The sequence below is a fragment of the Tiliqua scincoides genome, chromosome 5 (genome assembly GCF_035046505.1).
Source record: "Tiliqua scincoides isolate rTilSci1 chromosome 5, rTilSci1.hap2, whole genome shotgun sequence".
Lineage (NCBI taxonomy): Eukaryota > Metazoa > Chordata > Lepidosauria > Squamata > Scincidae > Tiliqua > Tiliqua scincoides.
Genome location: NC_089825.1, coordinates 103,189,490 through 103,202,008, shown reverse-complemented (window position 1 = coordinate 103,202,008; position 12,519 = coordinate 103,189,490). Strand labels below are relative to the sequence as shown.

The 12,519-nt window shown below is 44.8% G+C and overlaps 1 protein-coding gene across 1 annotated transcript; it reads left to right on the top strand.

Moving 5' to 3' along the window:
• The first annotated feature begins 9,937 nt into the window (after positions 1 to 9,937).
• Positions 9,938 to 10,867, top strand: LOC136652749 (vomeronasal type-2 receptor 26-like). Its single transcript, XM_066629672.1, has one exon. It carries the CDS (start codon positions 9,938 to 9,940, stop codon positions 10,865 to 10,867), a length of 930 nt encoding a protein of 309 aa, XP_066485769.1.
• Positions 10,868 to 12,519: the final 1,652 nt, after the last annotated feature.

Sequence of the window (12,519 nt, the reverse complement as noted above, 5' to 3'; positions counted from 1 at the left end):
GTTTTCTATGGCAGTGTCTTGTGTCTTGACAAAAACAATTGTGGTGGTCCTTGTGGAAGTAGGATGAGGAAATTCTAGGCCAGAAAGTGGCCAACCCCATTGTTCTGTCTTGCTCCTTCATTCAATTTAGTATCCGGGTTATTGGCTTGCATCTTTTCCCCTAAATGCTATACCATTATTCTAAAGTCTGATCTCAACACCAAGGCATTATTAAGAGAAAAAAGCAGTTTGTAAAACTAATCATAGATGTTGTTTCCCGTAGTTCTTTTGCTGAAACACTGTAGCCTGGTGTGGATGTACAGTTTTCCCAGTGAAATTAAAACTACACTAATTGCTTCTTCTTTGGGGTGGAAAAATGGATGTATATTGTCACCCATGATGCTTGGGCCGATAGATGATTTACCTGGGGATGGTGAAGGAGCAGAGGATGCAGAATATTTAAAGTGCAAGCATGTAATTTTACACAATGGTCAAATGTTTCAACCATATTTGGATTAAACCAAGGGACCCAGTCCAGCGTGGATTTAAAAAAACGTAAAGCTGCAACTAACCAAGGCTGTAGCACAGTGTGCCTCTTGGGTACACTCTCCCACCTAGCATTTTTAAAACCTGTTTTTAATTTGATACACGTTCTCCATTAAATGATGATGTGTTAAATCAGTCGTAGCCACTAAGAATCACAATTACTAATGTTAGAATTGTTTTCTGATCTTCAAAGGATGTCTGATCAGTGCTGTAGGTATTTTCTTGTACTTTGCTCAAGAACGCAACATAAATGCAATTGCCCATATACTCCCCAAATAATACCTGAGAGAATGTAGCATGGGGGGAAAAAACCCCAAAACGCTAGGGTGAATTGGGGGTCATTTCAATTAGAATTTGATTGCTAGCATGTTTAAAAACAGAAAAAAGGGGAAAGGAGCTTTCTACCTAGAGCAAGCAACTTGATGTGTCTTCCCCCTGGTGGTGAAATTGGAAGCAACAGAAACTCATAAGGTGATGATTAATCCATATTGAGAGGGCAGCTAGTGCTAGCTGTGATCCTGGCTCCTGTGTTGCCATGGGGCAGGACCACAGATGCTGATACCCGAGACTGTCACTGCTGCATGCCACCATCCACTCCCACATGCCACCCCCCCTTTCCCCCTCATGGAGGCTTCCAGATGGTCTCCCAACTGCACTTCTGGTTTTCGGTGAAAATGGGAAGTGACATTTTAGGTCCTTAGAAGGCTGTGGATGGTGGAGGGAGGGGGCTCTTCTAGTCCTCCACAGGTGTTCTAAGGGCCTAAAACATCACTTCCATTTTTTGTTAAAAACCAGAAGCAGTTGGGAGACCCTCTGGAGGCCTCAGTACAGGGTACACAGGAGGTGTGTTGGGGTGGTGGTGGCACGAGATAGTGGATGGGGGCATGCCGCCTCCCTCTCCCTAATGCTGCCCAGGGCTTTTCCAAACCCTGCCCCAGCCCCCCGCTATATCAGTGGCTAGCGCAATGTGACTTGGAAGGGGGCCTATTCCTCATTGTGGTGGTTTGGTTATTGATGATGGCCTGGCCCTGTGTATTAAAGCAGAAGTCAGGACCAAAGGAGCTCATTTTTGCTCCCTTGTGAGATGCACCACACCAAAATGCACCATAGCTGATGTGCAAACAAACACTGCAGCAGCAGACCAAACACAAACATACCATTGGCCGTCATCGCACACCATGAAGCCTGATTGCTAGTATTAGATTTCCCCTGCATAGTGTCAGAGGGAGTATGCTAATTTTGAGTATCCCCATCAAGACCCCTGCTTGGTTTTCTGAAGACGTCAATAAAAATTTCAGTCCAATTGAATTTGACCACAGTCATCTTTTCACCCCCGAATTCCATGGATGGCACACGTAGCTTTGACACAGAATCTGGGCACGTGTTTGCTTCCCCTCTCGTTTGTGCACGTTAGGTGTATGTTTTGAAAAGCACGTCTATTAACATGTTTGGATGCTGGCAAATGAGGTGTTTGTGTTGGGTGTGCTGCTACCTGTTTGCTGCAGCACATGTTTGCATATTTCATCTTATATGTTGCATTTCAGTTCCTTTTGCATGGGGCACATTGCGCTAATTCCGATGTCTCCTTTGCATCTGCATGATGTCTTGCAGTGCTGTGGCCTGATAGCTTCTAATTGGATGTGTGATGCATGGCACACTTGATTATATATGTATATGGTCAATTCTGAGAGCACGACCCAGGCCTGTGCTATGACCCTTAATTAGGACTAATGGCGTAGACTTCATATACCACAGGTCTTGAGGAAGGCCACACTTTGGTCACTTTGAGCAGTCAGACACTAGCATCACCCTCCACTCTATCTGCCTAGCTTGAGAGAATTCTTGCCTTGCTTTTGCTTCTTGGAAAATTCCATGTGCACTTTGCTTGTACAACACAATCCAACCTCTGGACAAAAGCCACATCCTAGTAGCTTCCTGGAGTAAACAAAGAAACTACAAAAGGAAGTTTTCCAATCCACCAACTTCATGACCAAGTTCAATCAAGGATTGAACACTAATTCAGGCACCTGTCTCCAGACTGATGGCCCAATCCAATGGCCAATCTTGAAGGATGACCCACTCTGAGGACTGTATAGAGGGAGCAGGTCACTGTTGGTCCTACTTGACCACTCAGTGGCTTCTGATATCATTGACCATGGTGTCTGGACTGGCTGGCTCTGTTTGGGCTTGAGGGCATGGTTGTGCAGAGGTTCTGCTCCTTCCTTTCAGTTTGGATCAAGATGGTGAGGCGGGGTACATGCCTTCAGCACCCTGATGAATGACCTGTGGGCTGCCACAGGGATCTATCTTGTCCCCCATGCTGTTTGATGTGTACATGTTAAAGTCACAAGAGGAGGTCACCTTGGGATTTGGAATTGGGTGTCTGCAACCAATATGCAGATGACACCCAGCTCAATCTCTCTTTTCCACCTGTTAACAAGGGGGCTGTCACAGATCTGTGGCACTGCCTGGAAGCAGTTGGGGCCTAGAGGAAATTAAATCTGGGTATGTCAGATGTCCTCCTAATCTAGATCCTCCTAATCTGGAAGGCCACAAGTAAGGTTATAGATCTAGAAGGATTTCTGCAGGGCCTTCAATTCAACCAATCACAAAATAGGTAACCTTGTTCACTGTCCAGCCTGGCTATTATCATCAATGACTGAGTCATCTAACACCCACATTTGGGTCTTCCTCCTTGGTGTCTCCCATCCTGGAAAGCAGGGCCTCTCTCTGTGGGGCCACACAATTCTTCTCATATGTCATTGAAGTAAAATTAAGAACAGCCCACTCAGTGAATGTCTATCTGCTCACAGGAGTGCAGTTTGAAGCAAACATCCTAATTAGCTACAACAGGGAGGACAGATGCAAATTTTCTAACATCTTGCAAATATTTTTTTTACTGCTCTCAGTAGTACAGTAGTAGTTTGAAGCAAATGTCCTAATTAGCTAGAAATGGGAGGACAAATGTCAGTTTTTGGTCTTCTTGTAAACATGTCCATCCCCCCCCCCCTTGCACAGACCCAGAGTATCTGTTACCACAAAGGAGATGGTTGCTCTATAATCATCAAAATGGATAATTATTGATGCTCTATAATGATCAAAATCACTATTGATGACTTATTTTTCTTCTTTTCTTCAGTTCAGGAGAATAACAAGTCAGAGTTAAGAATAAGTATATAACAATAGGTGGTGAAGTTCTGAGCTCACAACTCTGTTGCCTCAAACGTACGACTCAAAGGTGAGAGTAGGGATTCTTTTACAGAGAAGGCCATTTTCAGGCAATTTTTCTTCACCAAAGAGACAAAAGCTTCTTAGCAGAAACTCTGGGTCCACAGAACCTATTTCTATGAGGGAGCATCAAGGACTGTGTTACTTCCACTGATGGTGTTTGCAATCAGGGCCACTGTAGTCAGGAAGATCGTAGCTTGTAAGAGTTCAGTGGTGCTCATGTTAGTGTTGCTGTTTCTGTTGTTGTGGCTGGTGCTACTCCGGACTTGACCATGCTGACAGAAATTATCATAGGGGGGATCTTCTCTATAATATCAGTTTCCAAGAGAATTCACACTTTTACAGAATATCCGCGTAACTCGGTCCCGATTGTGAGGTAAGTTCTAAATTGCTTCATAGTAGTAATATCAGTTGCTTGAAGATGCAGAGTTATTAAAAGCAATTGAATGGGTGGGATACATGTATTTGTCTGTTCACTGACCATCTTTGGAAAAATTGTGAACTTTTAACCGCTTGGAATGGGTGAAAGTCACGAACAGCCACTTTCTGCTACAGTTCTCACAAAGAATAGCAGGAGAAATTGGCAGGAGAAGATGCAACAAGGACTTAGATCAACAGTTCTCAAACTTTGGATCCAGGACCCACTAGTGGGTCATAAAACAATTTTTGGTGGTCCACCGAACTGACAGGGTAGGTTAGGTTATGTGCATCAACAGTTAAACAACATGCTACTTGGAGAAAGCACTGCAGTTTGGCGGCATCTTTCTTAAAGGGAGGTGCCCAGAACTGGACACAGCACTCCATTTGAGGTCTGACTAATGCAGACCAAAGAGGAACCACAACTTCTTCCCAGGTGGAAGCTACAGTTCTACTAAAGCAGGCTAAAATTGCATTTGCCTTTTTTGCATCCGCATCACATTGATGACTCATGTTCATCTTGTGATCCACTGCAACTCCAAGATCCCTCTCACTTGTGTGCCAAGACAGGTATCTCCTATTTTATACCTGTTTCTGGTTATTTTTGCCCAAGTGCAGAACCTTGAACTTGTTCCTGTTGAATTTAACTGCATTCATTTAAGTCCAGTATTCAGTTTTATCAAGGTCTTCCTGTACGCTTCTGCTAGAAGTATTTCTGCCAGACAGTATTTCTGCTATAACATACATTGTACAAATCACCTTGCAGCATAAATCATGAACCGGTTCAGCAAGCCCTGTCCTTCATCTTTGCGATTCATGAGATCAATAGGAATCCTAACCTTTTGCCAAATGTCACCTTGAGATCCAACATGCGTGACATCTATCATGATTCACAGAGAACATATGATACCCTCTTGAAGCTTTTGTTCACAGAACAAAGGAGTGTAACTAATTATGCATGCATTAGGAAAGAGAATGTGTTGTCTGTTATTGGAGGGCTCACTGAAGAAACTTCCAGCCAGTTGGCCACAGTCACCAGTGTCTACAAGATCCCACAGGTTTGTGATTTTGTTGCTGATGTTCATTCGTACTTTGCTTTAATGCAGTTCAGTTTAATTATGTTCACTGTAACTAGAGGACAAACAAATTAAATAATCAAAAAATACCATATGTGTGGAATCCAAATTTGTGTCCAGAAATTGTTGCATAGGGAAGGTGTGGCTGTCTGAAACAGATGCAGCAGGCAGCCACATCTAGAAAGCAGGTTTAGCCTAGTGATTTACAATCCAGTCTTATTCAGATGCTGCACTGACTATACACCATTGCTGGTGCAATGTTGGTCATATCTCAAGATCAATCCCATGAATGCTAGTACAACTTTTTCCAGTAAGGCCAACAGCTTCCATGGAAATCCCAACACGGCCTCTCACCCACGGAGTGGTGTCCTGACATCCAGGCTTCATCACTGCGCATTCCAAAGAGCCAATCACTGCATCCAACCAGTCCAAATGCTGGCAGCCAGAATAGTGCCACTAGGGTGACCTGAGAAGCAGATACAGACAGGTTTAGGGCTAGTGAGAGGCCAACTGTGGGGAGGACGCCCTCCTGTGAGCCACTAAGTATGAAAAAACAGAAACAGGCACATCACTGGGTACGAGCAACTGAAGACAGGCGAAGAGCTACTTGACACAGTGAAAATATCATGGAAAATGTTGATGTCGCTGGCTGAATATTGATAGATATTCAGAGGTAGTCACATTACTTCAGTCATTTATAATTTCTTTACAATCTCACGTTTCCCACTAGTTCTCTTATGGTATATCTGAGACAGGGCTGAGTGATAAAAATGATTTTCCTACTTTGTACCGAATGGCACCAAAGGACACAACATATTCTGTGGGGCTGGTCCAGCTTCTCTTGCACTTCAGATGGACGTGGGTTGGCTTTGTTTCAAATGATGCGGAGGAGAGATTTGTACAGGACCTCCAAACTTTGTTTGAACAGAAAAGCATTTGTGTCGCCTTCGTGGAAACAGTCAATATATATGGTGGATTGAAAGAGGATATCATGAATAACCTAGGTTTATTTCAAAAGATAAGGGAAACGCTTCTATTAACCAAAGCCAATGTGATTATTCTTCATGGGGAATCATGGTTTCAGGATTACATAGCATTTGCCTTAGATATTTTTGAACAAAACACAAAGGAGTACATCCGGAAAGTGTGGATAGTGCCACCAGAATGGAGTTTTGTTTCGCTACCAACTGGGCGAGTATTGAGTCAAAACATTTTCCATGGAGCCTTATCTTTCTCACTCCGCAAAAATACAGTGCCAGCTTTCAAGGACTTCCTTCATAACTTTACTCCTAATAAAGCAGTCATGAATTTTCTCCATGTCTATTCTTCTGACACAAGCCATTGTTATGATCTCAATGAGACCCAATTCCAAAAAGAAAACTGTACAAGAGAGGGGAAACTAGAGATCATTTATGACACTGGTATGACAGGCGAGAGCTTCAACATCTACAATGCTGTCTACGCAATTGCAAATGCTTTACATGCCATGTACATGTCCCGAGAGAAAGGGAGGCTTCATAAAAGTACATCTCAAAATCAGAATGTTCAGCCCTGGCAGGTAATCTTGTAACCATCTTTCCATCCATTCTCCCAGTTATGCACTTCCTTCTCTCTTCCCATCTCCAAACCTCTACATTTCCTGCCCCTTCCCTCCTACCTCCTGTGACGTGCAGTGAGATCCAGGCCAGGGGAGGCAACACACATTCCGTCTCTTCCCTGTCCTCCCTGAAAACAGGCTGTGTGCTGCAGCAGAGAGAAGCAGTTTGGGACAGGCAAAAAGGACTTTTAACTTCTTGGGTCCTTTTGTATTTTTACTTGCTGGGTCAGGTGAGGCTCTGCCTACCCTGCCTATCCTGACTGCATGTCACTAGCATGATGTTGCTTCTCCAGGGCTCTATTCTGATGCACTTCACTCAAGTACTATAGCAGAATGATTGTACAAGACTAAGGGCCCAATCCACTCCAATTTTTCACTGCTGGTGCAATTGTGCCAGTGGGGTGCGCACTGCATCCTGTGATGGAGGGGCAGTCACTAGGGCCTTCTTAATGTATGGGGACATGTGGTCCCTATCCATGGGGCTGCATTGTGGCAACACCAGAGCTGGAAAGTTGGATAGGATTTGGCCCTGAGTGCCCAGTCCCATTCATCACCTGCACTGCTGGAAGTTGCATTCCAGAAGCACAGTATGTTTTATGGCATTGTGAAATGCAACACTGTCATGCACTACTGGGCCAAGTAGCACTGGCCATGCAGCAGTGGCTGGTCTAGCTCCCTTGGCGCTGACTAGTTGTTGTAGGGGATTTGTGGTGGTGGTGGGTGGGCTGGGTGAGGATTAGGGCAAAGATTGATGCTGTCAGGATCATACCAGGAGGTGGGGCACTTTTCTGCGGCAATGAGGTCACCATTATGCTATACTCCCTACCTCACCTTGCCACACCCCTTGGGTTCACCTGGATTTGTGTCAGCCAAGAAGCTGAAATAGGGCAGTGGGGGAGAGGTGCTCACCAGGAGGTAAGGAAAACCATTTTCCTTGCCATTTTCACCACCCCACCATAGGATACAAAGTCTGTCTCCATCGAGCAGCTGGTTTGGTGCAAATGGTGGGAGATAGGATTGGGACATGATTGACTACTATGAGTTTATCTGTCCTGTTTCAGTGGGTTTATTTGACTCTCTTTCAATGCAGCTCCACTCTTTCCTGAAAAACATTCACTTTAATAATGGAGCTGGACAGGAAATCTTTTTTGAGAAGAGGCATTTGTCAGCTGGGTACGACATCCTCAACCACATCCATTCAGTCAATGCATCTGGTCATATTGCCCTGATAGTTGGAAATTCTTTCTCAAGTGAAGAATTCATCATCAGAGAGGATTTTATCATATGGAATAAGAGATTAAAGCAGGTACAAATAAAGGAAAGATCTCTGAACTAAGCTTGATATGATCTGGGCTGGGGAGCCATAATCTGTTCTTCTGACACCCAAAAATTTCACATTTATATTTGACTTGAGTATACTCTCCATTCTACAGTGTAACTAAGCCAAAGAAATACTCATAATGAATAATCACACTTTTTTCAAATACTTTCCCTTCATTCACTTTCCTGGTTCTCTGCCATCTCCATTGAGCAGTTATGCCCAAATTCAACAGGTTGATCGGAGACAGATCTTACTGGGAGTGAAGTGAGACCACACCAGCTGGAAGTGATGAAGATTGCGTTCATTTGGACAATGGATCTAGACATGTTATCCATGTTGAAATATTTTTCTGTGAAGCATTCACCATCAGACAGTGTTTAATTGCATGGAACAAGAGATTCAGGGCCCAATCCTATCCAATTTTCCAGTGGTGGTACAACTGTACCAGTGGGGTGTACACTGCATCCTTTGGTGGGGAAGCAGTCACAAATGTTCCCTTATCTGGAGGAGACCTCCAGGACTGCCCCTCCACAGGTTTTAGCATGCGCTCAGATGGTGTGGCTTCATCGGTGAGGAGTGATTTAGTTAGAATTGGGATGCCCCTCTTTCTCTGTATGTACTTCCCTCCTCTTCCTCTCCTGTCTCCCTTGGGTCTCTTTTCTATGGGACCCCTTCACAATTCTGACTGGTCGTTTCATGCTATCTCAATTAACAGTGATTTAGGGCCCAATGCTATTCAATTTTCCAGCACTGATGCTGCTGCAGTGTAGCCCAGAAATAAGAGAACAAACATTCCCTTACCTTAAGGAGGCCTCTGTGAGTGCTCTCCCACCGTAGGAACCAGTGTGTGCCCTGATGGCACTGTTGTGTCAAGACTGGAAAACTGGATAGAATTGGGGCCTTAAAATTCTAATGTCCTGTATTCATAGTGCTACATACCTTCCAATTTCTTTTTTTAATCATTAGACACCACCACCTTCTAGATGCGTTGAGAGTTGCCCTCTTGGACACAAGAAAAGAGATCGAGAGGGGGAACAAGTTTGTTGCTATGACTGTGTATCTTGCCCTGAAACCACAATTTCTAATCACACAGGTTAGTGAATGTCAACAATTACCAGCTACTAATTACAAATTTGTGTTTGTTGTGACATTTTGTGACTATGGATCACAGCACCTCATGCAGCACCTCAATATATGACAGACCATAATCCATGAGTATCCAAAGTGGGGGTGAGAAGGGCATATGTCCAACATCTATTGAATCTCTGTGCTGGTGGGTAGTGGTTCCACTGGCACACACTGTCACTAAAGCACAACAGCCCCAGAGATGCGTGCTGGACCAGTTAAGTCCAGTGGAGGGGCTTGGGGATTGTAGTGAGGGGGTGGAATAGGATGGCGGAAGGACAGGGAGGGGATGGAATGGAGTAGGGAAGGGCAGTTATGGGGTGGGCAAATCACGTCCAGGAGAGAGGCATAATTGGTGTCATTGTTGGCACTGGTGGCACCATATCCCATTTCCCATCGATACACTGTATTTATTTGCTATTCATGGTCCAATTTGTAGAGTCTGTAACCATGCTATGCAGTGAAATTGGTCTCTCAAGATTCCACATCAAAGGGAAATATTCTCCTAAGTGATGGTTTTCATCTCTCCTCATCAGGGCTGTGCAGAAAGAGAGAAAACAAAGATGTGTTAAAGCTTTGGTTCATGGGTGCCAGCCTTTTTGATGTACTTTAAAGATGGCCACTCTGCACAATCAGAGTAAACTCAGAATGTCACAATGTTTACCTTTCTCAGATGCAGGTCACTGTGATCCATGCCCAGAAGATCAATATCCAAACAAGAACCATAATCAGTGTATCCCCAAGATGGCATCTTTCCTTTCCTACCAGGAGCCTTTAGGGATTGTTTTGGTTTCCCTTGCTGTTGCCTTTGCTGTGATCACAGGTCTGGTGATGCAAATCTTTCTCAAGCACTGGAACACTCCCATTGTCAAGGCCAACAACCGGAACCTCACCTGTGTTCTTCTGGGCGCCATCTTCCTTTGCTACCTTTCTTCCCTGCTCTTCATTGGCAAGCCTGGGAAGGTTTCCTGCCTTCTCCGGCAAAAGGCTTTTGGCATCATTTTCTCAGTGGCTGTTTCTTGTGTCTTGGCCAAAACCGTCATGGTATTCCTGGCCTTTATGGCCACCAAGCCAGGCAACAAGATGAGGAAATGGCTAGGCCCAAAAGTAGCCAACTCCATTGTTCTGTGCTGCTCCTTCATTCAGGTGGCCATCTGTCTTGCATGGCTGTCAGCATCGCCTCCATTCCCAGATGCCAACAGGCACTCACAGATTGGGCTAATCATACTGGAATGTAACGAAGGTTCTGTCCTCATGTTTTACTGTGTACTGGGCTACATGGGCTGTCTGGCTATCATCAGCTTTGCATTAGCTTTTTTTGCCAGAAAGCTGCCAGATGCTTTCAATGAAGCCAAGTTCATCACCTTCAGCATGCTGGTCTTTTGCAGTGTTTGGATCTCCTTTCTCCCAGTGTATCTCAGCACCAAGGGGAAAACCTCAGTGGCTGTGGAGGTGTTTTCTATCTTGGCCTCCACCCTGGGATTATTGACTTGTATCTTTTTCCCCAAATGTTATATTATTGTTCTAAGATCTGATCTGAACACCAGGAAGATGCTTATTGGAAGCAGGATTGAGTAACCTTGCTGATGTGTTGTTTCATGTCACGACATTTGCCTCTTGCAGTAATGTACAATGTTGCCCATGTAATTTGTCTAAGCTAGTCATGGCCAGCTTTAACTTGATTGGGCAGTTTGGACCCAATCAGGCCCCATGCCTAAGGTGACCTTATTTCCCCCAAACACCACTGAGGAACAGTTTGCATATAGGGCAGTATGTCTGCTGGTGAAGAGCCCTGAGGCCGCCAAAACAGAAGTGCTCCCTGTGTGAGCAGAACTAACGATCCCCTTCCACTCTACCCTAACCCTAACCTCTACTCCCTGCAAGGCAACCAGCTTCACCCTGGAGCTTGAAGTGAGCCAACAAGTGAGGAACAGCAGTGGTGGCGGGGGGGGGGGGGGGGTACAAGTTATATGTGAAGAATAAGAAACCAAAAAGGAGAGGCATGATGCAAAGAGATAAATGTGACTGAAAAGCCCTCAGTGCACTGCATGCCACTTGTCTCAATGGTGCATTGAATGGTGTGATTGGGCGGTGAGCCCCTCTATTCTCTCCAAATGCATTTGAATTGTAATGAGGAAATGAAAATGGAACTTTGGCATATTTTGTTTGGAAAGGGACTAAACTTTGCATTTCTGCACCACTAGGAACCACAACCAAAAGGTCAGAACAATTGGTTGGGGCTATTTTTTGTTCCTAATGGTGCAAAAATGCACTATAAGGTGAAACTGGGGTCTTCCGTAGTGCTGTTGTGTCCTTCCCAGTTCATTTAGCAAGTGTGCTGCTATTCATCATTTCAGCTCAAATGCATTTGGAGAGAATAGAGTGGCTTACTGCCCAATCACATTCTCTGACACACTGTAGCACTGGCGTACCTGGGGGAGCAAGGGGGGCAAATGACCTGGGGCACCACACCTCTGGAGGCAGCACTGCTGCCCACACCCCCCATGCCGCTGCTACTGTCTATGATCTCGCTCAGCCCTTCTCTATGAAAATCTCTCCAAACTGGCAGAATGGGCAGCAAAATGGCAGATGCATTTCAATGTCAGTAAGTGCAAAGTCATGCACATTGGGGCAAAAAAATCAAAGCTTCACATAGAGGCTGATGGTTCTGAGCTGTCTGTGACAGATCAGGAGAGAGATCTTGGGATGGTGGTGGAAAGTGTCAACTCAATGTGCGGCCGCAGTAAAGAAGGCCAATTCTATGCTTGGGATCATTAGAAAAGGTATTGAGAACAAAACAGCTAATATTATAATGCCGTTGTACAAATCTGTGGTAAAAACACACCTGGAGTATTGTGTCCAGTTCTCGTCGCTGCAACTGAAAAAGGATATAGTGGAAATGGAAAAGGTGCAAAAGAGGGCAACTAAGATGATTGCTGGGCTGGGGCATCTTCCTTATGGGGAAAAGCTATGGCATTTGGGCCTCTTCAGCCTAGAAAAGAGACACCTGAGGGGGGACATGATTGAGACATACAAAATTATGCATGGGAAGGATAAAGTGGATAGAGAGATGCTCTTTACACTCTCACATAACACCAGAACCAGGGGACATCCACTAAAATTGAGTGTTGGGAGAGTTAGGACAGACAAAAGAAAATATTCCTTATCTCAGCATCTGGTTGCTCTGTGGAACTCCTTGCCGCAGAATGTGGTGACAGCATCTGGCCTGG

Bases quoted from the DNA above. Each gene is read 5' to 3' on its own strand.
- LOC136652749 (XM_066629672.1), top strand. From the start codon at position 9,938: ATGTCACAATGTTTACCTTTCTCAGATGCAGGTCACTGTGATCCATGC.